Source organism: Mesoplodon densirostris, chromosome 4, assembly GCF_025265405.1.
Source record: "Mesoplodon densirostris isolate mMesDen1 chromosome 4, mMesDen1 primary haplotype, whole genome shotgun sequence".
Taxonomy (NCBI): domain Eukaryota; kingdom Metazoa; phylum Chordata; class Mammalia; order Artiodactyla; family Ziphiidae; genus Mesoplodon; species Mesoplodon densirostris.
In genome coordinates, this window is record NC_082664.1 from 179,439,966 (window position 1) to 179,464,692 (window position 24,727).

At 39.9% G+C, this 24,727-nt stretch overlaps 1 protein-coding gene across 1 annotated transcript in view; it reads right to left on the minus strand.

Moving 5' to 3' along the window:
* Positions 1 to 24,727, minus strand: part of CUBN (cubilin) — a 277,325-nt gene that overhangs the window by 232,688 nt on the left and 19,910 nt on the right. The window contains exons 12-17 of the mRNA XM_060097791.1: positions 24,287 to 24,473; positions 23,041 to 23,153; positions 20,071 to 20,305; positions 15,422 to 15,603; positions 13,419 to 13,581; positions 12,178 to 12,365 (exon numbers count right to left, since the gene is read on the minus strand). Coding sequence (XP_059953774.1) covers positions 12,178 to 12,365; positions 13,419 to 13,581; positions 15,422 to 15,603; positions 20,071 to 20,305; positions 23,041 to 23,153; positions 24,287 to 24,473 — 1,068 coding nt within the window. The remainder of the gene's footprint in view (positions 1 to 12,177; positions 12,366 to 13,418; positions 13,582 to 15,421; positions 15,604 to 20,070; positions 20,306 to 23,040; positions 23,154 to 24,286; positions 24,474 to 24,727) is intronic.

Genomic DNA, 24,727 nt, shown 5'->3' on the forward strand with positions numbered 1-24,727 from the left:
GTATCAGGAGTCTTGGAAATGTTCATAGTTTTGGACCCGGTAACTTCACTTCTCACACTCTGTCATAAGGAAATCATTCAAGATGCAGACAAAGACACACAAGGTTCCACATCAGAGTATGCTCTATAAACACAAGAATTGAAAATATTCCACATGTCTAATAATAGGAGGGTGATGAAATAAATCATGGTACAGCCATATGATAGAGTCTTACACAAACGCTGGAAACCGCATGCCTCTCCACTGACTCATCCCAAACCAGTTCCTTTCTATGAGCTGAACGCAAATTTCACACACAGCTGTAAAGTTATGCTACATAGCTCCCCAACCAAACAGCAAATCTCTGAAGGAAGACAAAATTTCCGTATCACCTTCAGCATCTAACACAGAACTTTGCAAATAGGTGTCTGACAGACACTTGTTGTTTCGTTAATTTTAAGGCGTGGCATGATGGTTCAGTTTTTGTTAGAGACGCAGCCATACTACAGTTCTTGGAAACCAGAAAAGCATGAAACACGGAGTGAGATGTCCTCCTGCTCTTGAACCCTCTGGGGTGCCGTTCGCTTCTGCTAAGACCGTAGCGAATGTCTCTCTTTTCTATTTTGCCCTTTAGAAGATGACAAGGAGGAAGAAAAACAGCCAAATAGCAGCAGAGCAAGCTAAAGCAGGCCGTTCCCCTGGGCCTCACTCATGAAATTCAAGGACTTCAGCAAGGAGAAAGGCAGCTGCAGTCCAAATGTTTTAAGAGGAACTTATAGGGCTCAAGGGCTTTAAACCTAGAAGGTACAATTGATTTTGGCTATGTTTCTCTCTCTCGGTGGAGATGAAACCTTATTAATTCTGAAAGTCTATATTCTCCCTGGATCCCAGGCATGGCAATACTATACGCAACCCCTCCGTGCTCTAAAGTGACCCCAAATCATGCGGCAGCGCATCCTGTATTCACCATCTTAGGGCTTGTGAATTTGCATGCCTCCACCCCCTCCGCGACAACAAAAACCTCTTTCGTTTTTCCTATTCAACTTCCTCCTGAAAGAGACTGAATATCTCACAAGCTCATGGCCTTGGGAGTTGCGCTGTCTCCCTATGGAGATTTAATATTTATCCTTCCCATTGACTCTGGGCTTGGCCACAGGTCTCGCTTTGCCCTAAGGAATGTGAGCAGAAGTGATGTGCGGTTTCTAAGTAGAAGCTTTGGGGGTCACTGCATGGTTCAGCGGTCTTTTCCTTTCTGCTCTCACAAGACCAAGGGCTGGGGTCCCAGGGACAGATGGGACAGGGGCCAGATCAGAACTGCCACTGATACCGGACTAGCATGTTAACACCAGTGGAGAATAAACATATGTTGTTGTAAGCCACAGAAATTTTCTGTTATTGCTTTTGATGTGTTTTATTGTTATTGACTGTTGGTTACTGCAGTGTAATCAAGAAAAGTGACTCATATTTCAGCCTGGTTTTTACTGTTTCTTAAGAAGTCAGCTGAAGTCATGCCATGGTCACTTGCATCACCACATCAAATTCATTCTTTACTGTGGATCACATTTGCAAAGAAATGACAAGAACCATTCCAAATTCTAGTGTTCTGGGGACCAGGCCCAGATTTTTCATTGTTTGCTTTATTCATTCAGCAAACACTGATTGTTTCAGGGTCAGAGATCCAATTTATAATCTGTGACCCATGGTTTTTAACCCTACGGAACAGCCCAAATGCTTCTGATCTTTACCATCAGCAGATGGATCTAGTTCCTGAAGACAAACTACTCATACAGAAGTTTTTTTTAATGAAAAATAGTTCTTATAAAGGAGCCATGTCCCGTAGAAAGAGATAAAATTAACTGGGCTGAAAAACACAGTTATTCTGAAATTTTAGGTGTATGTGAAGCCCAGTCAGAAGTAAGCTTTAACATCTGTAATGGATCAGGTCCTAAAGCCAGGACTTAATATATGTGCTTATTTGTTCATATCTGCTAATATACAGATTTGTTTTTATATAATAATTTCAAAAATTTGATTAAGTATTAAATCATAATTCAAAGCAAACGAAATACGTTGACACTTAGGCTTGGTCCAACCAAGAGCTGAAAACAGAACCTTACCATACAGTAATGTTTAACATGTGGCTTCTTGTGAAGTGAGCGTTGGGTTGAAATGCCCCTTAGCTAAACAAAGACTTGATCCTGGAGACCAGCCTTGGGTTCATCTGGGTACACAGGAGCCAGGGTGGGGGAAAGAGGGGTGGTGATGTGGCCCCATTCCAAATGAGAGACTAAAGGGTGAGGGGTAAGAGATGAGAGAAGCCACACAGGGACTAAAAATTATTTTCTTAGGTTGTTATCCTTCTTTATTCATTATTATGTTTCATGATTTCATAGTTAAAATTTTAAAGCTTTTTATGCCTCTGGAAACAGTGGTGCTTCTTATATCTCTATCAATAGAGTAAATTTATCCTTTATCTGCTTTTTAAAAAAAAATCTGCTTTTCTCAAATCAGGACTACAGGTCTAGTTTTACCTAGAAGTGTGTTCCTACGTGACTGCAAACTCCAGTATGTCACCTGCTTCCACCTCTCTTCTCCTCCCACCACCATCATCATCATCATCATCATCGGAATCATCATCATGTTAACTTTTACTAACCATTCCTGGTGATCCAGGCACTGTGCTAAGAATGTTCCAATTGTTTCTCTTTTCATTTAGCAAAGCTAGCTTCTTTACCCCCGTGTACAGAGCCCTACAAGATCCAGTTCCTGCCTAACTCTAGTTTCTCTCCTCCTCTCCTTTGTGATTCCAGTCGCACTACTCTCTTTTCAATTCTTCATGTTTGTCATATTTTTCCTTAGTTCAGTGTCTAAGGCTATGTGGGTACCTCTAGCTGGAATCCTCCTTCTCTTAGCTCTTTGCATTGCTAACCCTTCTCATCTTCAGACTCAAAATGTGACATCCTTAGGGAAGCTACCCCTAACCGTTCAACTAAGGTCATCAGCACTGTTATTTTCTTTCATATACTTTCTTTCCTTCACCTTGAAACTACGTAGTTGTGTACTTGCTTATTTAATATCTCTTGTGTTTTACATACCCATCCCCAACACAGTGCCTGGCATCCAAGTTGTTTGATAAATATTCAGAGAATGAATAGATAAGTGAGTGAATGACCTCTTCTAATCCTTCTGTATGCTATTCCTATTACGGATGAGGAAACTGAGGCTTGCTGATGTTAAGCATCACGCCTTCAGTAAAACAGAGAGTTGAAGTCCTCTGCCATGTTTTCATGCACTATTGTTCTCATTTATACCAGACAGCATGGGTCATCCTCTCGATCTGCCCCAGAAGTTTGGAGCGTTCTTGATTATCCCGATTTCCACAGCTTCCTCTTCTCGCTCACTGCTCTCCGTCTCACTTGTTCCATGGGGTTTGTGATGTCCCCGTAAACATGCAACTCCTTCACACACAGGAAAGATCTACGCTAGACGATCCCTCACAACTCCAAGACCAGGTGGTTCTACCACCTCAGTCTATCTCCTGGCCCCCACCGTGCCCATCTGTAGAATAAGTTCACCTGAGCAATAGCACATTTTATCACTTCACTAAAGAGCATCAGGATGGCAGAGCAATTGTGGAAAAGCTGTGTTGACAACAAAAGTGCTAAGAAACTAACCAAATGTCTCCAGTCTCTGCCAAAACTCCAAATCCAATACGCTAAGAACGCAAACTACTGAACATCTCACCGTGTCCCCTTTTTTTCTGCCATCTCTAGAAAGACATTTCTTTGAACTAAAGTTAATTCCAACATGTGCTTAACTGGAAAACAATGCTCCTCAGGCTACTCTGGTGAGTGTGCTTCCTGCAGCCACATTCCAGCTTCAGTCGTCAGAGGTCTCATTCTTTCTCTGCCACTTGGGTTTATACCCTTAAGAATTTTTCTGTGAATCACAGTCATGAGACTCTGACCAGCACGTCTCCTTGAGGGTACCAAGTGTGCTCAGGCAGGCCAGAAGTCACAGCCCTCTCTCACCCAATCCCAAGGCTGGAGCTGAATAGCTTCACTGCCTAACAAAGAGCAAAAGGAAGTACTTTGTGAATTTGAATTCATCTAAAGACCTGTGGGGACCTGGGAGAGCTGTGCAGCACCCCGCCTCCCCTCCCGCCCCAGATTCCAAGGGAAGACAGATCTTCAGTGTTCCAGTTTACTGTGCTCTCCCACTTTCCCATTTTTTTGGTTCTTTCTTTAAAATCTTAGAGGTTTTACCTGGTTTTGATATATAGCATTTTCTTTTTACTTTCTACATTGTCTTTCATTTCATTTTCTATTTCCTTCCTTAACCCAGTAATTATTTAGGAGAAAGTTTATAGATTTCCAAGAAGTTGGACATTTAAAATTTTTTATAATTTCTACTTGCATCACATTGTAAAGAGATGTGTGTAAAATTTCTGCTTTGTGAATTTACTGGGATTGGCAAGAGGTCTAAAATATGATTAATTCGTCATTCAATGAGACTTGTAGAATGGGTACATGTTCCCTAGATTTCAGAAGCCAAATTCAGTGTAATGTACTTCTCCCTATCTTATTAATTATAGTTAATCTTTCTCTGCTGTTTATTTTTCTTTCCTCTTCTAAGAGGGAACAACTTCCCCAGAAGCCCTCCTGTTTCCCCACAAGGCTCCTCTCCACCCCCTTCCCTTATAGTCTCTCTTCTGTGCTCCCTTTCGACCTCCCCTGTTTTGGTGGGGAGAGACAGATGATGTGGCATGGGTCAAGGAGAGCTGGTGGGGCAAACAATTCTGTTCATTTCCTTCCATATCCTATTTCAAGCCCTGGCCTTAGCATCACATAAGCTTCTGAAATTATTATTCAGCCTAGGACTTGCATTCTCTGGGATTAAAAATTAAACTTTCATGACTACCTTATGTGTCCTTCACTCAGAGTTCTGATGGCTTAAATCACTTATGAAATATTAATGAGAGGGGCTGCTTTTTATCCTGGAAAGACAGTTCTGTCACATTCATTGAACTATTCTCTACAATTTAAAAGCTCTCTTAGACAAAAACAGATGGATGAACAGTTGATCTATTCTTCCTATACTTATTCTTTTGTTACCAGCCACATCACATCACCCATGGGTGACACACCTTTTTAGAAGTAGAAACTTTGAGAGAGCTGTATAAATCCAAGAATTAATACATAAACGTGTGTTTCTTGTTTTTTAAAAAAAGAAAAAGAACGATATGCTACACTGAGTACGGGCAATACCACAGTTATTATCCTGTGTAGTTAAATTTTATTCTCAAATAAATGTTCATGGAGCCTTCTTATTGAGCACAAAGTCTCTCCAAACCACACTATGCATGAAAGAGACACACTAGGCACTTACATCTTAATCTACATTTAAAGGACATAGTCACAGGTCAACAAGACATCCGGAACGACAAGATGAGAAGACTTGGGGTTCTTGGAAACGCATCTATTCACACTCCAAAGAAAATGCCCTATTATCATTCTCCCACATTTCTCTAGAACTACCTCTCTGTTCGTCATCCTTTCTAAAATTTTGGGTGGCCTTCTCTCTCTCACAAATTAATAAATGGCAAAGTCATCCTCCCTCCAAACCAGCAATGTATCTGAAATACTGCTCTTCTTTGTTTTATTCCTTTGATTAAACGTATCATTTTTAGGTTTACCTTTTAAAAATAAAACCAGCACCTTGAGGAGCAATATACTGAGTCGTAATAATGTCATTTGAATTTGGTTCCAGTATCACTTTCTTCCATACCCACTGTCTGAAGCATATGAAAAGAAGTGGATGTACTTTATTTTAAAGGGCTTAGTTCACAAATCTTCCCAATAGATAGATATGATTAAAGGCCAGAAACTTTGATCTAAGTCAATATGCATCTATCTAGAATCCTATGTAGGTACATCTAAATCCTGTTCCAACAGTAACTAAAGTTTGTCTTTTTGTGACCTCAATTTCCTCATTTGTAAAATTAAGTATTTAGATTAAATGACCTCTGAGGCCCTTACTGATGCTAAAGATCTATAAATCAATTGATTGTATTCCTTTGAGATGGTCAAGGATATAACAGAAAAGTCTATCCAATTATGCAAATCACTGTCATCATCTGCCCTTCTGATAACAGGGTTCTTTTACTTTTTTCCATCAACAACCCTTGAGGGAAATTTGATCAAGACTTTGTAGGTATGAGTGCACATCAGAATGTTGATCCTTCAATGGCCAACCATGAAAGGGTCTCCTTGGATGTCTCTGAATTAAGTTCAAGGCAGGAGTGAGAAATTTGGCCTGAGAAAACCTTGCATTAGTACAGTGTTTTTAATTCTTCAAGCTTCTTTTATGATTTATGTCCTTGATTTATCCTTACAAAGTTTGGAGGAAATTGTAGGGTATCTTGTAGAAGTAGGAACTCAAGTATCCAGATAAAGAAGGATTCAAGGTTACAGAGTCATCAGATGACTGAACTAAAATAAGAGCTTAGACAGAGCGCTGCGCAGAGATGTCTGAGTAGGAAGACCCGGAGCTCACCCCCTCCCGCGGGCACACACCGAACTTACAACTATGTACAGAGCAACTATCCAAGAGAACAACCTGAAGACCAGCAGAAAAGGTTTTCCACAGTTATAAATAAGGAACCATAACGAGACAGGTAGGAGTGGCAGAGACACACTATAGTCAAGATCCATACCCCCAGGTTGGTGACGCACAAATAGGAGGATAATCATAACTGCAACAGTTCTTTCCAGAGGGTGAGGGGTCCTAGCTCCACATCAAACTCCCCCAGCCCCAGGGGTCCTGCACTAGGAAGATGAGCCCCCAGAAAGTCTGGCTGTAAAGGAGGCAGCAGGGTTTATGTACATGAGAGACAGAGGGCTAGAGGAAATAGAGGCTCTGCTCTGAAGGAAAGCATGCAAAATCTCACATGCTATGAGTCACAGTGCACAGGCAGGAATTGAAAAGGAGCCTGCGTCAGACCTACTTGCTGATCTTGGAGAGCCTGCCAGAGACCCCGGAAGCAATTGGGACTCCCTGTGGGGACACAGAGGTTGGTGGCACTCTTTTTGGGGAGCTCCTTCTACCGCAAAGACACTTGTGCTGGCAAGTGTCATTTTGGAGTTCTCCCTCTTGCCTGTTAGTGCCGGCGGCTTATCGGCCCACCAGCTGGCTGACTCCAGCATCAGCCCCCCAGCCCTGCAGCCAGCCACCCCAGGACCTGGTCACACCCACCAGAAGGCCAGCATCAGCCCCAGGACCCCCCCAGGCCATGTGGCCAACCATTCCAGGACCCAGTCCTGCCTACCAGCAGGCTCATCACCGGCCCTGAGACACCCCCCCAGACCATGCAACCAGCCATGCCAGGTCCTAGCCCCACCCACCAGTGGGCCCAGCCCCAGCCCCAGGATGCCCCAGGCCATGTGACCAGCCACACTGGGGCTTAGCAGTGGGCCACCAGTGAGTTGGCAGTACCTCAAGAGGCAGGCCTAACAGCCAACAGGATCAGGGGCCAGTCCCACCTGTCAGTGTGCCCACAGCAGTTGGCTCTGTCACAACAGATGGGGCCACTCAGCCCACATGGGGGCACCCACAGAGCATAAAGCTCTGGTGACCAGAGGCGAGTATGCAACAGGGCCCCATAGGACATCTTCTACATAAGGCTGCTTCTCCAAGACTGGGAAATGTAACCTACCTACCTAATACATAAAAATAAACACAGAGAATTAGGCAAAATGAGGAAGCAGAGGAATATGTTCCAAAGGAAGGAATAAGACAAATCCTCAGAAAGAGAACTAAATGTAGTGGAGACAAGCAATCTACTTGATAAAGAGTTCAGGGTAATGATCTTAAAAATATCCAGTGAACTTTGAAAAAGAATGATGAACACAGTGAGAAGTTTAACAAAGAGTTAGAAAATACAGAGAAGATACCAAAAAGAGCTGAAGAATACAATAACTGAAATAAAAAATACACTCAAAGGAATCAATGAATCAGCAAACTTGGAAATCAGCCAAGCTGAACAGAAAAAAGAAAAAAGAATTTTTAAGAATGAGGATAGTTTAAGTGACCTCTGGGACAACATCAAGTGTACTAACATTCACATTAAAGGGGTCCCAGAAGGAAAAGAGAGAGAGAAAGGGGCAGAGAACTCATTTAAAGAAATAATATCTGAAATATTCCCTAAACCGGGAAAGGAAACAGATATCCAGGTCCAGGAAGCGCAGAGAGTATCAAACAAGATGAAACCAAAGAGGTATAAACCAAGACACACTGTAATTAAAATGGAAAAAAAATTAAATATGAAGAAAGAATATTGAAAGCAGCAAGAAAAAAGCAACTAGTTGTATACATAGGAACTCCCATGAGACTATAAGCTGACTTTTCAGCAGAAACTTTTCGAGCCAGAAGGGAGAGTAACAATATCTTCAAAGCGATGAAAGGAAAATACATACAACCAAGAATACTGTATCTGGCAAGACTATTATTCAGATTTGAAGGAGAGATAGAGTTTTACAGACAAACAAAAGCTAAAAGCACCACTAAACCAGCTTTATAAGAAATGTTAAAGGGTATTCCATGTAAATGGAAAAGAAATCTGGGGTAGCAATACTTAGATAAGACAAAATAGACTTTAAAACAAAGCCTGTAACAAGAGACAAAGAAGGGCATTACATGATAAAGGAATCAACCTGACAAGAAGATGTAACAATTACAAGTATATATGCACCCAACATAGGTACACCTAATACATAAAGCAAATATTAACAAACATAAAGGGAGAAGTTGACAGTAACAATAAAAGTAGGGGACTTTAACACCCACTTATGTCAATGGACAGATTATCCAGATAAAAGATAAATAAGAAAACATTGGCCTTGAATGACACATTAGACCAGATAGATTATATAAAACGTTCCATCCAAAAGCTGCAGGATACACATTTTTCCAAGTGTACATGGAACATTCTCTAGGATAGATCACATGCTAGGCCACAAAAAAAGTCTCAATAAATTTAATAAGATTGAAATCATATCAAGTAACTTTTCTGACCACAAGAGTATGAGATTAGAAATCAACTACAGGGAAAAAAAAAACCTTGCAAAAAAAATACAAACATCCACATCTTTGAGGCTAAAAAATATGCTACTAAGCAACCAATGGGTCACTGAACAAATCAAGAGGAAATAAGGAAATACCTGGAGACAAATGAAAATGGAAACACAATGATCCAAAATGTAGGACACAAAGCAAAAGCAGTTCTAAGAGAGAAGTTAATAGTGATACAAGCTTACCTCAGGAAATAAGAAAAATTTCAAATAAACAATCTAACTTTACATCTAAGGGAACTAGAGAAAGAAGAACAAACAAATCCCAAAGTTAGTAGAAGGAAGAAATAAGTCATAAAGATCAGGGCATAAATAAATGAAATTAAGACTAAAAAAATTAGATCTCCTGGGGCATCCCTGGTGGCACAGTGGTTGAGAGTCCGCCTGCTGATGCAGGGGACACGGGTTCGTGCCCCGGTCTGGGAAGATCCCACATGCCGCAGAGCGGCTAGGCCCATAAGCCATGGCCACTGAGCCTGTGCGTCCGGAGCCTGTGCTCCGCAATGGGAGAGGCCACAATAGTGAGAGGCCCGTGTGCCTCAAAAAAAAAAAAAAAAAAGATCTCCTGAAGACAATATTAGCAAACCAAATTCAACAATACATTAAAAGGATCATACACCATGATCAATTGGGATTTATCCCAGGGCTGCAATGATGGTTCAATATCTGCAAAGTAATTGATGTGATATACCACATTAACAAATTTAAGAATAAAAACTATATGATCATCTCAATAGATGCAGAAAAGGTTTTAACAAAATTCAACACCCATTTATGATAAAACTTTCAACAAAGTGGCTATAGAGGGAATATTCCTCAACATAATAAAAGTCATATATGACAGACCTACAGTCAACATCATACTCAACAGTGAAAAGCTGAGGTCATTTCCTCTAAGATCAGAAATGAGACAAGGATGCTCACTCTCTCCACTTTTATGCCACCTAATATTGGAAGTCCTAGCCACAGCAATCAGATAAGAAAAAGAAATAAAAGGAATCCAAATTGGAAAGGAAGCAGTAAAACTGCTACTGTTTGCAGATGACAGGATACTACATATAGAAAATACTAAAGACACCACCAAAAAACTCTAGAACTAATAACTGAATTCAGTAAATTTGCAGGATACAAAATTAATATACAGAAATCAGTTGCATTTCTATACCCTAACAATGAACTATCAGAAAGAGAAATTAAGGAAACAATCCCATTTACAATTGCATCAAGAAGAATAAAATACCTAGGAATAAATCTAACTAAAGAAGTAAAATACATACTCTGAAAACTATAAGATATTGATGAAAGAAACTGAAGATGACAAAAACAAATGGAAAGACGTGTGCTCATGAATCGGAAGAATTAGTATTGTTAAGATGACAACACTACCCAAGACAATCTACAGGTTCAATACAATCCCTATCAAAATACCAATGGCATTTTTTACAGAATTAGAACAAATAATTCGAAAATTTGTATGGAAACACAAAAGACCATGAATAGCCAAAATAATCTTGAGAAAGAAGAACAAAACTAGGTGTATCACACTCCATGGATTCAAATTATACTTCAAAGCTATAGAAATCAAAACAGTATGGTACTGGCACAAAAACAGACAAGAGAGTCCAGAAATAAAGCCATACTTATATTGGTCAACTAATCTATGACAAAGGAGGCAAGACAATGGAGAAAAGACAGTGTCTTCAATAAGTGGTGCTGGAAGAACTGTCCAGCTACATGTAAAACAATGAAATTAGAACATTCCCTAACACCATACACAAAAATAGACTCAAAATCCTGGTGCATAAGTAAGTACTTAAGAGTAAGTACTCTCTAAGTGTGAGCTATTTTTACTATTCTCAAAGTAGAAAAACAGATGTTGGAAATTTAGTTTTTATTTTTATAAAAATATCTAAAATTGCTTCATAATGAAAAACTTTAATGTACTTTGTGAGGGACTTTAGAAAACATAAACTGAATGAATATACACATTTACTTTATCATCTGAGTTTAAAACTTCTGGATTAAAAAAAATATATTATTGTGGTACCATGGTCAAGGCACTTCTCCATTATTGAGCTAGGTTCAGATCTTATGCTAAAATTCTATGCTTCTTCTCTCTACATGTGAAGGAGGGAAGAGGGCAAGAGGTTACATGGGTTTTTCCTGGAAAAATGAATTGGTCTAACTTAACATGAGCAAACAAAATTGTCAATGCCTCTCTGAGTTTATACAAAATGATTGCACCCAACAAAAAGTATTTTGTTTCTCTTGCTCAACACTTTAATTTGTGGCTTGACCAATAGTTAAACAAATGAAATACCAGGGGAGGCAGACAAAATCTGCCTTTTTGTCTCAGATATTCTTCTTATTACAACCATTACACACATTTAAATTAAAGTTTTCTGTGGGAGAGCAAGCAGAACTGATGAAGGAAAAAAATCCCTAAACTCTAAAACAAGGGTTATTCAATGCTTTAACTTAACTCTCTGCCACTGACTAGCTAGCTCACCCGGGCAAATCCTTTTACTTCTCTGGGGTGAGTTCCCTCACATATATAACTGTCCTCGACAATCTCTGAAATCTGTATCCTATTAGTAAATGCTATTAGTCTTACTCATTTGTATTCACCTTAGTTATTAGGGCCTATTATTAGGACTCAGTTTAATAGCTTGTAATTTAGCATTATTATGAGCTTCTAGCCTCAGCTTTCATTTTTGTCCTTTGTTATTCTATTACCAATCTCCTGTTTCACCATCTGTAGATCTATTTTTGGCAAATTCTTTCATATTCTCTAGAACAGGTGTTCTCAGACTCTAGCCTGCATCAGAATCAACGGGGCCGGGAGGAGGAGGGGAGGATCTGTTAAAACACAGATTGCTGAGCCTGTGCCCTAGAGGTTCTGATTCAGTAGGTCTGGGAGAGGACACAGAATTAATTACACTACCTACATCCAGATCATCCAGGTGATCTGGATGCTGCAGACCCAGAAATCATTTGAAGACCTCTGCTCTACAGAATATGAAAAACGTTGATAAACATCATCTGAGGGCCACTAAGTAGCAAAAGTTACCTCAATGTAACTATGAGAACAGCCACTCTGGCCTTCCAGCTCCACGTGGGTGAAGTTGACTTGGACTTGCTCTCCCAGCGGCTGCCTTATGGTATAGATGCACTGTCTGTTGTGTGTGAAAGGTCCGGACAAGTCAGCAGAGAGAAGACCCTCTGGGTCTGTGTAGTTCCCTCCACACTGCAGACCCACTGAAGAGAGCACAGAAGAGAAGGGAAAGGTCACGTGGATGGCCGTTCCTCCAGCTCCCAGGCATGAGATACAATTTTAAAAAATTATACACACACACACCCCCACTCTATTCGCCCTCTACAGGCTTATGCCTTTTGTTACAAGAGTTTTCGGCTTGACACGTATTTGTGGGATGTCCACATAGTGCCTAAAGAAATGGCTGTAGAAATGTGTGATCTAACTACCAATCTGACATCCTTTTCGACAAATTGCTTTTTAAATGCATTTATGCTCTCCTTCATTCCAAAGAGATCTGAGGCAGTTTATAAAATGTAACAAAATAAAATGTATGACTAGAAAAATGAATCAGATTAAAGGAATAATGAATATAGAATAGCAAGATGCAGTGAGGGGAAATTTGCTATGGAGAAAACAGGTATGACTACACAAATTACAGAAGGTCGGCTGCAGATTCACCCTGAAGCCAAAATCAATGGAGAAAGAAGACTAGTGAAAAGATGTTATTGTTATTTTTCCTGATATTGAGACTGACTGGAATAACTTGAGAGTGTTTTTCCTGTGAATTCTCATCAGGGCACAATGATGTACGTTGAGAACAAAATCTGCTACAGCCCTAAAATAAAAATCACAGAGCATCTCATTGTTTTTTGTTCATTTGTTGGTTTATTTTAAGGTATCAATGCAAGTTAAAGGCATGATAGCTATAAAATCTGACACATCTCAAGATAGATTGCGTTTCTCTCCTATCTCTCCCCACAAAACACTGAATAACCCCTAGGGAACTGATGTCTGAGTTATTTAATTTTAGGGACCTGACACATATCTACCATAATGTGGACCCCAGAATTTAGGGACCAAGGGATATTATAGCATTAATAATAGAACTCTGGGAAGAAAAAGAAAACAATTTGGAACAATGAGAGAAATATTTATAAATACGCATTATCAGTGTAAGTAAGTCATTTGCAGCCTCACATTAAAATACAAGGCAGCTATAAGCATAGCACTGTCCTTCATATTCATATTAAGCTCCCAGTTACCAAGTTACTTACAAGGTGATGTTAAGTAGGTGATATGAAACCCTTGGTCATTAATCTGGTTGTCGGAATGGAAATGAATCCTGGCAAAGGGACCTGTAGTCTGGAGGGGTGGGACAGACAGAGCGGTGCAGAATTTCCCAAGAACCGGGTCCTGATGCAAAGGACCATCTCGAATCTAAAACAAAAGAAGGGATCATTAAGTTCAAAGTGGTCAGATTTTAACAAACCCAGTTGTTTTGTACAGTAACGTCAGAAAACCCATCTTTACAAGTGATGACTCTGGGAGGCTCTCCTGTCACCTATGTATCTGTCACATGCTTGGGGTTCAGGAAAGGGTAATCTCCTCCCACCCAACCCCGATGCCTTCCGTTCTCTCTGAACTTTAACTCTGAGGCTGGGTGTACACTTTGAGTTTTTCTCAATATTTCCTTTCCTAGGTTCCCCCTGCCCCAGATGTTTGTTTTGGAATGATACATTCCTAATGATCTAGAAGAAGAAATGAATATGTGCAAAGAAAACAGAAGAAGGAATGACAGCAGTGTCACTGATGCACAGCTTGGTCTAAAAACTCAGGAGGATCAGAAGTGGAAAAGGAAGTAAAGTTAGATGAGATACAACAAGAAAACAGTTTTATGAATTTAAAAAGCAAAACTTCGATAGTAATTAAGTACGGCAATAATGACGATGTGACCGTAGAAAACCATTTTCATTGTTGGGCTTTAATCTCTTAAATAATTGTGCCAACCACTCTATGATTCTATTGTAACTGCAAATTCTGTACTGCATAGAACACCAAGGTACCAATGAACTAATAATATTTTAATATGGCCAATTTTGTCCACTCAAATTAATGGTTCTATTGGAAGCAAAGTTATGGGGCAGCATGACTTTATTCCTGTAATTTAACTAGCTCCTTGAAATATTCTTGAGAGATGAGAGGCATTTCAATATTATTGGAATGGTTGGTTCTTTCCATTATACATATCCAGGAATTAATAGGTAGGAATGAAAAAAAATGCCTCTAATTTTAATTTGATAGAATATACTGAAATTAATTTCAAGAAAATTCACTTTAACGGGAACATTTAAAGGATTATCTTCCTGATATTTTCCAGAGAGAGGAAGACTTTCCAGTCATTCCCAAAGGTTTCAAATCCATTACACCTGTTAAATTACTAATGACTTTAACTTGTGGAGATTTCTGTTTGCAGCCACACCCTTCCATCCTTTATGAATAATTCCATAGCACTCCATTCTTCTCTAATAGACTTGGGAGTGCATCTTGTCTTTTATCACTACTGAAAGGGGTAGTGAGATTTATGATGACAAACAAGACAGGAGCAACATACGAACTCAGTCTTCTCAATGATATTTTCAGTGTGCAAATGGAGAGCAGCATCTTTGATAGACCTACATGCTTATGGCATTTGAGTATAACAGTCTTTTTTCCTCTTCCACATTTTAATCTTTTACTAATGATAAACTGGGGGCGGGCAGAGGGTGACTCCTCTCTTTCCAGTGACGATTATCCCTTTAGCAATCCATTTCAACACAATTGCTATTAAGTTGTTTTTCTTCATGGAACACTATAGGCAACTTGTGAAACACCTTGTCAGTTTATGACAGACAACTGAAGATCTGAGTCTGCTTTGGAGAAGACAGCCATTCCTGGGTGTTGATTTAGTAAATTCTGCTGTTCCCATGGTAGGAGACTGGGCTTCCAGGAAATGACAGGGGAAGGCAGGGCAGCCTGCTTCCCAGATTTAAATGGAACCCAGAAGAAGCAACAGGCTGGAACAGTTAAGAATAGGGAGTTAGTGGGAATTCCCCGGCAGTCCAGTGGTTAGAACTCCGCGCTTGCCCTGCTGAGGGAATAGGGAGTTGGCATCGGCTGCCTCTTGAAGAATACATCTAACTATTGCGAATAAACTGTGGTCATCCAAGGGCAGCACCAATTGTAGTTCCCTGAGTTCTAAGCACATCATGATAAATTTTATCTAAATACAATTGTTTACCTCAAGATAATCTTTGCTGCAATCATCATGGTGCTCCAGGCTCAAGGTCCCAAAGGTAAATGTTATCAGGAGACCAGGACTAGTTATCACTTTCCAGACACAATCTCTTCCTGGGGGATACTTTCCAGGATATCCCGGAGACGTAATAGAACCATAAGTTCCAGTCAGTATACCTCCACACTCTGAAATAAGAGGAAAAAATAACTTTACATTTGCATACAAGTTATAATTCACATAGAATTATCATAGCCTTTACTGTAAGAAGAAAAGCTTTGTTTAAATAACTATGTGCAGTTTTGGACATGCTCATACGTTAAGCAAGACTTTCTACTTTCCAGTTTGATAAAGTTATAAATCCAGGAGTACTGACTGATAAATAAATGAACCACCCATGTGTCTGGCTCCGTGCTTATTAGCCATCTCATGGTGACATGATTTAAAATGCAGTGCTGAACTGTCTGAAAGATGAATAATGGATGACAGATTTATTTTTTCGCTTTGAAGGAGATTAATTTCTGTACATTAACTCTTTTTTTTATATTGAAGTATAGCTGATTTACAGTGTTGTGTTTGCTTCAGGTATACAGCAAAGTGATTCAGAATATATGAATATATATTCTCTTTCAGATAATTTTCCATTGTAAGTTATTACAAGATACTGTGTATAGTTCCCTGTGCTATACAGTAAATCCTTGTTGTTTGTCGGTTTTATATACAGTGGTGTGTACCTGTTAATCCCCAACTCGTAATTTATCCCTCCCCTACCCCGTTGTACATTAACTCTTAAAAAGTTCTGGAGGGCTTCCCTGGTGGCGCAGTGGTTGAGAGTCCGCCTGCCGATGCAGGGGACGCGGGTTCGTGCCCCAGTCCGGGAGGATCCCACGTGCCGCGGAGCAGCTGGGCCCGTGAGCCATGGCTGCTGAGCCTGCACGTCCGGAGCCTGTGCTCCGCATGGGAGAGGCCACAACAGTGAGAGGCCCGCGTACCGCAAAAAACAAAAAACAAAAAACAAAACAAAAAACAAAAGTTCTGGAACTTCTGTCAGCCCCTATGCCTTTCAACAAACCAGATAATTTTATACATTAGAAGAGTTAAGTGTGACATAATGTTCATTTGAGAAGGTTTCTTAACACTGTGATATAGTTATACCATTCATTTTATAAATGAAGAAATTCAAATGGGTGGTTTAGCCACTTTCCCAGGAATGGGGTGAGGGGAGGATAGGGCCAGGCTTTCCGACACCCACTGCACCACCACCTGCCAGCCCCCTAAAGCTGCATATCATCTGGGGCGGCTACTGTATGCTACTGTAAAATAGAAAACCAGAAATCTAGATATACTAGACTGCAGTAAATATACATTAGAAAAAAAATAAAATGAAGTGACATTTTAGATGTGCAGGTTATGATTTTTTTTTTTTTTTTTTGCTGTACGCGGGCCTCTCACTGCTGTGGCCTCTCCCGTTGCGGAGCACAGGCTCCGGACACACAGGCTCCGCGACCATGGCTCGCGGGCCCAGCCGCTCCGCGGCATGTGGGATCTTCCGGGATCGGGGCACGAACCCGTGTCCCCTGCATCGGCAGGCGGACTCTCAACCACTGCACCACCAGGGAAGCCCCAGGTTATGATATTTACATAACTATGCAGGTTATTCAAAACAAGTTTTGCTACCAAGGCGAAAAGTAAAACAAATTTAGCTACATGATTCTCACTGTTTCTGATGAGAAAACAACTCAGCTGCTCAGAGGAAGAAAAGGGTTTTAAAAAACTTAGTACTTAAAAAAAATTATCATATGGGTAAAAAAATTAAAATACCATAAGCAAAGTGTTAATGGCAAACTGGGAAAAATGTACTATATAATACAAAGAGTTAATATCTCTAAAATATGAAGAGCTTCTAAAAAGAAGAGATATAAACAAAGAGTTCATCGCAAAGTGAAAAGTACCTCCTGATGTAATTATTTTTGCAAAAACAAAACAAAACAAAACTGAAATATGATCAAACTCTCTCTGTGTGCATTTCTCAAATTGCAGTGCAGGGCAGCGGGGCCCAAACAGTAGCAATACTCTTGCTGGGTGAAAGAAACAGAACTCAGAATTTGGGGCTACTAAAGTGGCTGGGATTTTGGAGCAGGGTATTATAGAGAAAGCAGCTGCATGAAAATAGCACCAAAAAAAATTTACTCGAGTGTCCTTGGGTCCTTAGCTGAATGCTAAGCTGTGCACACACAGGGGAAGACTGCAGACTAACAGAAGCTAGGAGACAAAGCCAAAACCTTCGTGTGTAATTTGAGTCCCAGGAGAGGAGGGAGGAAGAAATGACAGAAGCAGAGAAGAAAACCACATGATCATCTCAAAAGACTTAGAAAAAGTATTTAATGTTTCAACATCCATTCATAAGAAAAATTCTCGGCAAGCTAGGAATAAAAGGTGTGATGGTTTAAAAATGTTCATAAATTCTTTGGCATTTTTCCCATTGAGAGATGGGATCTACGTCTCTTCCTCTTGAATCTGGGTTGGCTTGTGACTGCTTCAACAACTTTTTTTCTTTTTGTTTTTTGGCCGCACTGCACAGCTTGCGGGATCTTAGTTCCCCGACCAGGAATTGAAACAATGCCCTCAGCAGTGAAAGCGTGGACTCTTAGCCACTGGACCGCCAGGTAATTCCCGTGACTGCTTCAACCAATTAAAAATATGGCAGAAATAACACAATATGACCGCTAAGGATAGGTCAATAAAAGCTATGCCGCCCCTGCCTGGTTCTGTTGTAATGCTTGCTCTGAGAGAAGCCAATTGCCATGAAAGAAGTTCCACTACTCTAAGACCACCATAGGAGAGGGGTTACATGTAGGCACTCAAGTCAACAGCCTGGCTGACTTCTTATCCAGAGGCCAGCCTCAGTTGTTAGCCCTATGAGTGAGTCATCTTGGATTTCCAGCCTCATTGAGCCTTTAGATGACTACGGTCCTAGCCAATATCTCATTGTAACTGCTTAAGAGATCAAGTGATAATTGTCATGCTGGGACCTTTCCAAATTCCTCGTCCACAAAATCAGAAACATACAAAAATGATGAATGCTCTACAACACTAAATTTGTGCGTAATTTGTTATCCAGCAATAATAATTCAGTGAACTTCCTTAATGTCATAAAAGTTCTTTACAAAAACTTCCAGCTAAAACCTTATATTTAAAGGTGAAATATTGAACATTTCCCCATGAGGTTGGGAACAAGATAATGATACCCACTCCATCACTTTTATTCAGCATTATGTTAGATGTCCTAGCCAAGAAAATAAATAAGTCAAGGAAGAGGAATAATAGTTAACAAAGATTGGCAAGGAAGTTGGAAAACAGATAACATATTCACAGGTAACGTCACTGTGTATGTAGAGAATTCCAAAAGACTCTACCAAAGAAAATGATTAGAATTGATGAATGAATTTAGCAATATGGCTGGATTCAAAACAAATTATTTTAAAATATTTATACATAGAATACTTCTATATATTAACAAAAAATGAAAAATAAAATTTTAGAAAAATAATATCATTGAACATGGCATAAAACATCAAATAGCTAGAGAAAATATTAATAAAAGCAGTGGAATGCTTAAGCACTGAAATCTATAAATCATCACTAAATTAGAAGAGAACTAAGTAAATACAGACAGTCTATGTGTATGGATTGTCAGGGTCAACATTTTTAAGAGGTCATTTCTTCCCAAATTGATTATAGATTCAATACAATGCCAACAAAATTCCAGTAGATTGTTGGGGGAAGTTAACAGGTTGATTCTAAAATTTATATGGAAATGTAAAGGATCTAGCTTATTTTAAAAGAACAAAGTTAGAGGTTTTACACTACCGGATTTTAAGCATCGGTACGAAGCCAATGTGGCACAGGATAGATAAATAAGCCAATAGAAAAGATGAGAAATTCCAGAAATAGATCCACGGATTTATTGATGGGTGAACCAGAGGTTCAGTGTGTGGTTCTCTCTACTTCTTTATATGCTTAAAAAATTCATAGTAAAAAAGTTTAAAAAAGAGTACCCAAACCCAAATAACAACAGAAGGAACAAATCATCATGTGACATTAAGATAAAAAATACTAAGTGAAGGAGGAGACAATGTCCCCAATGCCCCGCAGTATGTACTAGCAGGGGCTATAAAGATGCTGTTCAGTAGTCTCACAGGGGATGCTTAAAGATGCATGTTTTTTAAACTCTTTCAATTCATCTGAACTGTATTATCTCTGAACACAAAATGAAAGTCCAGTTCAGTTTAGATTTACTTGATTTTAAAATAATTATAAAAATCATATATCATTAGATCTCAAAACAGCTAACGTGGGCTTCCCTGGTGGCACAGTGGTTGAGAGTCCACCTGCTGTTGCAGGGGACATGGGTTCGTGCCCTGGTCCGGGAGGATCCCACATGCCGCGGAGCGGCTGGGCCCGTGAGCCATGGCCGCTGAGCCTGCGTGTCCGGAGCCTGTGCTCTGCAACGGGAGAGGCCACAACAGTGAGAGGCCCGCGTACCGTAAACAAAACAAAACAAAAACAGCTAAGGTATCCAAAAATCTAACACTGATCAAGAAAATTTAATAACCTCAAGAATTTGCTTTATTTCTCTCCATGTTTACACTTACCTGGTGGCTGTGTTTCCCATCTTACTGTAAAGCCTCTCTCATTTCTTAAATGTTCAGAATAGAAATGAAAATAGAGGGCGTTGTCACTGCTGAGGAGTCCGTGATGGGGGATGGAGCCACAGAACCGTCCAAGTTGAAACGCCGCGGAGGAATCCCCATCATGAATCTGAAGAAACTCGTGTGGACAATTGTTCGCTGATTCTAATTGGAAAAAAGTGAAAGTGATCCGCAGCACCTAAAAATATAAAGGTCACAAGAGACTATTGTTCATTTCTGTGTTAATTCTAAAGTATTTCTCCTACTAGTTGGAAGCATTTATATTGAGTCCTTTTCAAGAGATGGATCTCTAATTTCCTAAGTATTCACAAATACATATGACAATTCTATATATTAAATGACTTGTGTTAAAAATTGCTTAGACCTGGGCCTCCCTGGTGGCGCAGTGGTTGAGAGTCCGCCTGCCGATGCAGGGGATACGGGTTCGTGCCCCGGTCTGGGAGGATCCCATATGCCGCGGAGTGGCTGGGCCCGTGAGCCATGGCCGCTGGGCCTGCGCGTCCGGAGCCTGTGCTCCGCAACGGGAGAGGCCACAACGGTGAGAGGCCCGCATACCGCAAAAAAAAAGAAAAAAAAAATTGCTTAGACCTAACTTCAGCTAATATAAAAAATATTAATATTAATGAAATAGATTTTTAACAGCTTTATTGAGGTATAACTGATATAGAAAGAACTGCACATATTTAATGTGTACAGTTTGAGAAGTCTGGACATATGTAAACACCTGTGACACCATCACCACAGTCAATGTGATAGACATAACCAACACCTTCCAGTTTCCTTCTCTCTCTCTCTCTCTCTCTCTCTCTCTCTCAGTGGTAAGAACACAACATGAGATCTATCCTCTTACATCTTGAAGTGCACAATGCTGTATTGTTACCTCGAGGCACTATGTTGTACAGCAGATCTCTAGAACTTATTCACTTACTGTGACTGAAACTTTAAACCCACTGAGTTATTATTCAATGGGTTGATGAAATAGATTTCAGTAAACTGTCAACTTCGTTAAACAAAGGCACTCCAAATGTATAGTTAACAGTGCTTCCAAATCAGTAAAATATAACATTTAAACATCTACCTTGAATTAAATTTAACTAATAACCTGTAGCGTGTAGCATACCCACAGTTCATCAGTGACCCCCAGAGATGCTGATTCCTCAGGGGTCTCTGAACCTCTCAACTGATGCCCAGCCTGGATGGACGACCTCGGGTGTAGACAGTAGACATGGTGTAGGCAAGTGTAAAGTGTGCTAGTCTTTGGTGGTTGGATGTCACTGAGAGATGAGTAATACCAAGAGCAGACATCATGGGAAAGGTACCATGAAAAGTTCTGAGTATGCAAGTAGGTGAGAATAAACATACAAATGTGTCTTCAAGTTAAAATATTAGAATGTGCAGGCCTAAATACAGTAATATAATTAATGAAACATAAAAGATTTTGTGCTGACAACCTCATTTAAAACAGCCAAACTACCAAAAGGAGGCTGTTGAATCTAATTTATGATCTAAAACCACAACAGCATTCATGAAAAAGGGTAACAGGGTATTTTTGAAATTCTGTGCTAGGGTATTTTTAAGATTTGTTACTCAACATTACATCATTTTTGTCCTTGAAGCAATTTCAATGAAAATCAAATAAATGTTTATGAATTGAACTACCCTTATTTCAATATTATATAAACTGTATTATGTAAACTGTGATGGGGATAAGAAGATATAAAAATCACAATAATTAAGAAAAACAGCATGAAGTGTTTTACAGATTCACAATAAATGCATTAAAATTTTCTCACAAAATGATTTTTTCTTGAAAGAAAGATGTTTTCAATGTCAGGAAACAGAATTCATGAAAACTAAATGGAAGGAAGGAAATTCACATAACATACCCACTGAGAGACTGATTTTGGAGTTTATTCTACTGTGGGGTCACCAGGCCCCAAAGAATCCTTGCTCCTCAAGGGAAAAAATATTTCTGACCTTGTACAATGACCTCTGTAACATTAGCTTGCTGAGAAAAATTAATAGGATTTCAAGGGAAAGCCTTAGCTATTCAGACATACAACTTTATTTTCATGAGTCCATGTGTTGGTTGAGAAATAAATATTTGGAAAAGTCTGAGTAATTAATGTTGGGGATAAAAGCACTAAAATCCTTGGGCTCGGATCTTAATCTGAAGAGTGTTTGCACAGCAGCTCCATCACTGGAGTCGAATGGCCTGGGTTCAAGTCCCTGCAGGCCCCTTACAGACCACGCACCCCTGGACAGATTTCTCAGCTGCTCAAGGGTAAAATGAGGATGAGAATTCTTATCTTTCAGGGTTATGAGAGTTACACTGCAATGATTAAGTGTATGTGAAGCAATTAGCACAGCACGTCGGCACAAGCAATGCCACAGAGAAGACTTGGATAAGGAAACCACCTTAATAATAATCAACATAACACTGAGTGATCACTACCGTCTCGGTAGCAACATGACTGTACACATTACTGGCTTGCTGTCGGCCAACCCATGTAGCATCCGTAGTGGACAAAGCATGGACTTTGAAAGACAAACTTGGCTTTGAAATCCAACTAGTCCAATTACCAGCTAAAGAATGTTTTTTAAAAATTACTTATCTTCTCATAGTTTCCATTATATCATCTATAAAATGAGGATACTAGTACTTTAATTCAAAGAATTAGTATAAAGTTTTGAGAAAGGTATGCAAAATACTCAGCCCAATGCCTGATACTTAGAAAGTCCTCAATATAAGGTATGATGATAGTTGTAGATAATTAGTATACATATAGTACAGATAATTCAACTATCATATAGTTGAATTATCATTATGTGTATTTTATGTAATATATACACATACTACATGTTCATACATATAAGTGAAGTGTACATCTGGATGGGAGATACTGTATTTACCTTTCCCTCTTCGGTTCGGATAACCCAGAAGCAGTTAACGTCATGAACATAACCAACATCAGGGCTCATGTAGCTGAAGCTTCCATTCATCCCCGAGAGGGACCCTCCACAAACTGCAAAGGAAAAGAAGATGAACTGTGCTTTTCAGACACTCTGAAAAGGCTCGCCCTGCTGCCGAAGCTTTCAGAGAGCTCTGAGTAATTCTCGTTGGAGACAAAAGCCCTGCCATTCTTTCTTCTCCCCCGTCTCCCTTCAACATCCACCCAAATCCCGCCTCGTGTTCAAAGCCCAGCTGATGTCTCCTCATCTCCGCCTGAATTTCCCTGCCTCTTGGGGTTTTCTCCGGCACCCATTCCCTCTGTCTCTGTGACACCTGACACACTTTAATTCTTATCTTTAGTTCCCGTCTCTCCTCGGCCGTTGTGTATCGTCTTGTCTCCTCAACTGGAAGGTAAGCTGATGATAGGTGGAGACTATTTTATTTTCTGCTTGTTTATTTCTCCACAGGGTCTACTAGAGTTGTAAACACACAGCAGTCTCAAAAAATGTGCCGATTCAGAATCAGGAGGAATGAGGGAGGGGTGGAGGGTCAGAAGAAGTTCACGGAGGAGGCTGAATAAGAAGCAGTCCGGAGGAACAGATACATTTGGATGGGAAGCAAAGAAGGAATTCGGAGAGGTTTGGGGAGAGAAATTTCCCAGATAAAGGAACACAGCCGAAATGCGGTGGCATATGGGGTCAAGAGAGAAGGAAATCTGTCTGGCTCGAAAGGCGTATTTTTAGGGAACTAGTGAAAAATAAGGTTAGATGGATAGGGTGAGGCCTGGTTATATAGGATGATTGAAAAACAGTCCCAAACTTTATTTAACAGACAAAAGGGAGCCACTGTGTATTTGAGAGGAGAGTGACATGATTACGTGTAATATTCCCAGGAAATGAAATGGCTGCTATAGAGAAAACTCTCTCTTAGAAAACTACAATACCTTTGGCATATTTTGTTTTCAAAATGGACATAATGAAAGTGGCAAATATAGATTTAATTTTTCCTTTGATGAAAAAGTTTTTATGGCTTAAATTGAAATATATATTTGCCTTGTGAATTTTTACCATTTCTGCAAGGGAACACTTAGTTCTAAGCCTTTGAGCAACTGAACAAGAAAGCAGGTTCAAAATCTGCAGCAGGACTCACTCAAGGATGATACTTCTAACCTGTGAGCATCTGTCGTACAAGAAATGCTGAGTGTACCTTGCTGGGGAATCTGACAGAGAAATCCAGTCCAGAAACGTGTGCATTCACAACTGAAAGCATTAATGCCATCAACACAGGTTCCCCCATTCAGACAGGGGTTGCTCAGACAGTCATTGATGTTTTCTGTGCAGTTGATACCTGCCCAACCCGATTCACAATTACAAAGATAACCAGAGACTGTTTCCTAAGGGAAGAAGAAACATAATGTCATAAAACAAAGGGATAGACAATAAACTTGAACCAACCCAAATAATAAAGAACAGCAGGGCTGTGTATTCTGTGTAGAAGGTGTCGAACCATAAGCATCTTCCAGTAGCCTAACTTGTACTGATTCATTTAAACGGTAATTGCAAAGTATAAGAAATCAGATGTATTTGGGTCAAACTGCAGGCTTTGTTTTACCGCTTTGTAAATCACTCAGATTAAAAATGAACTCAT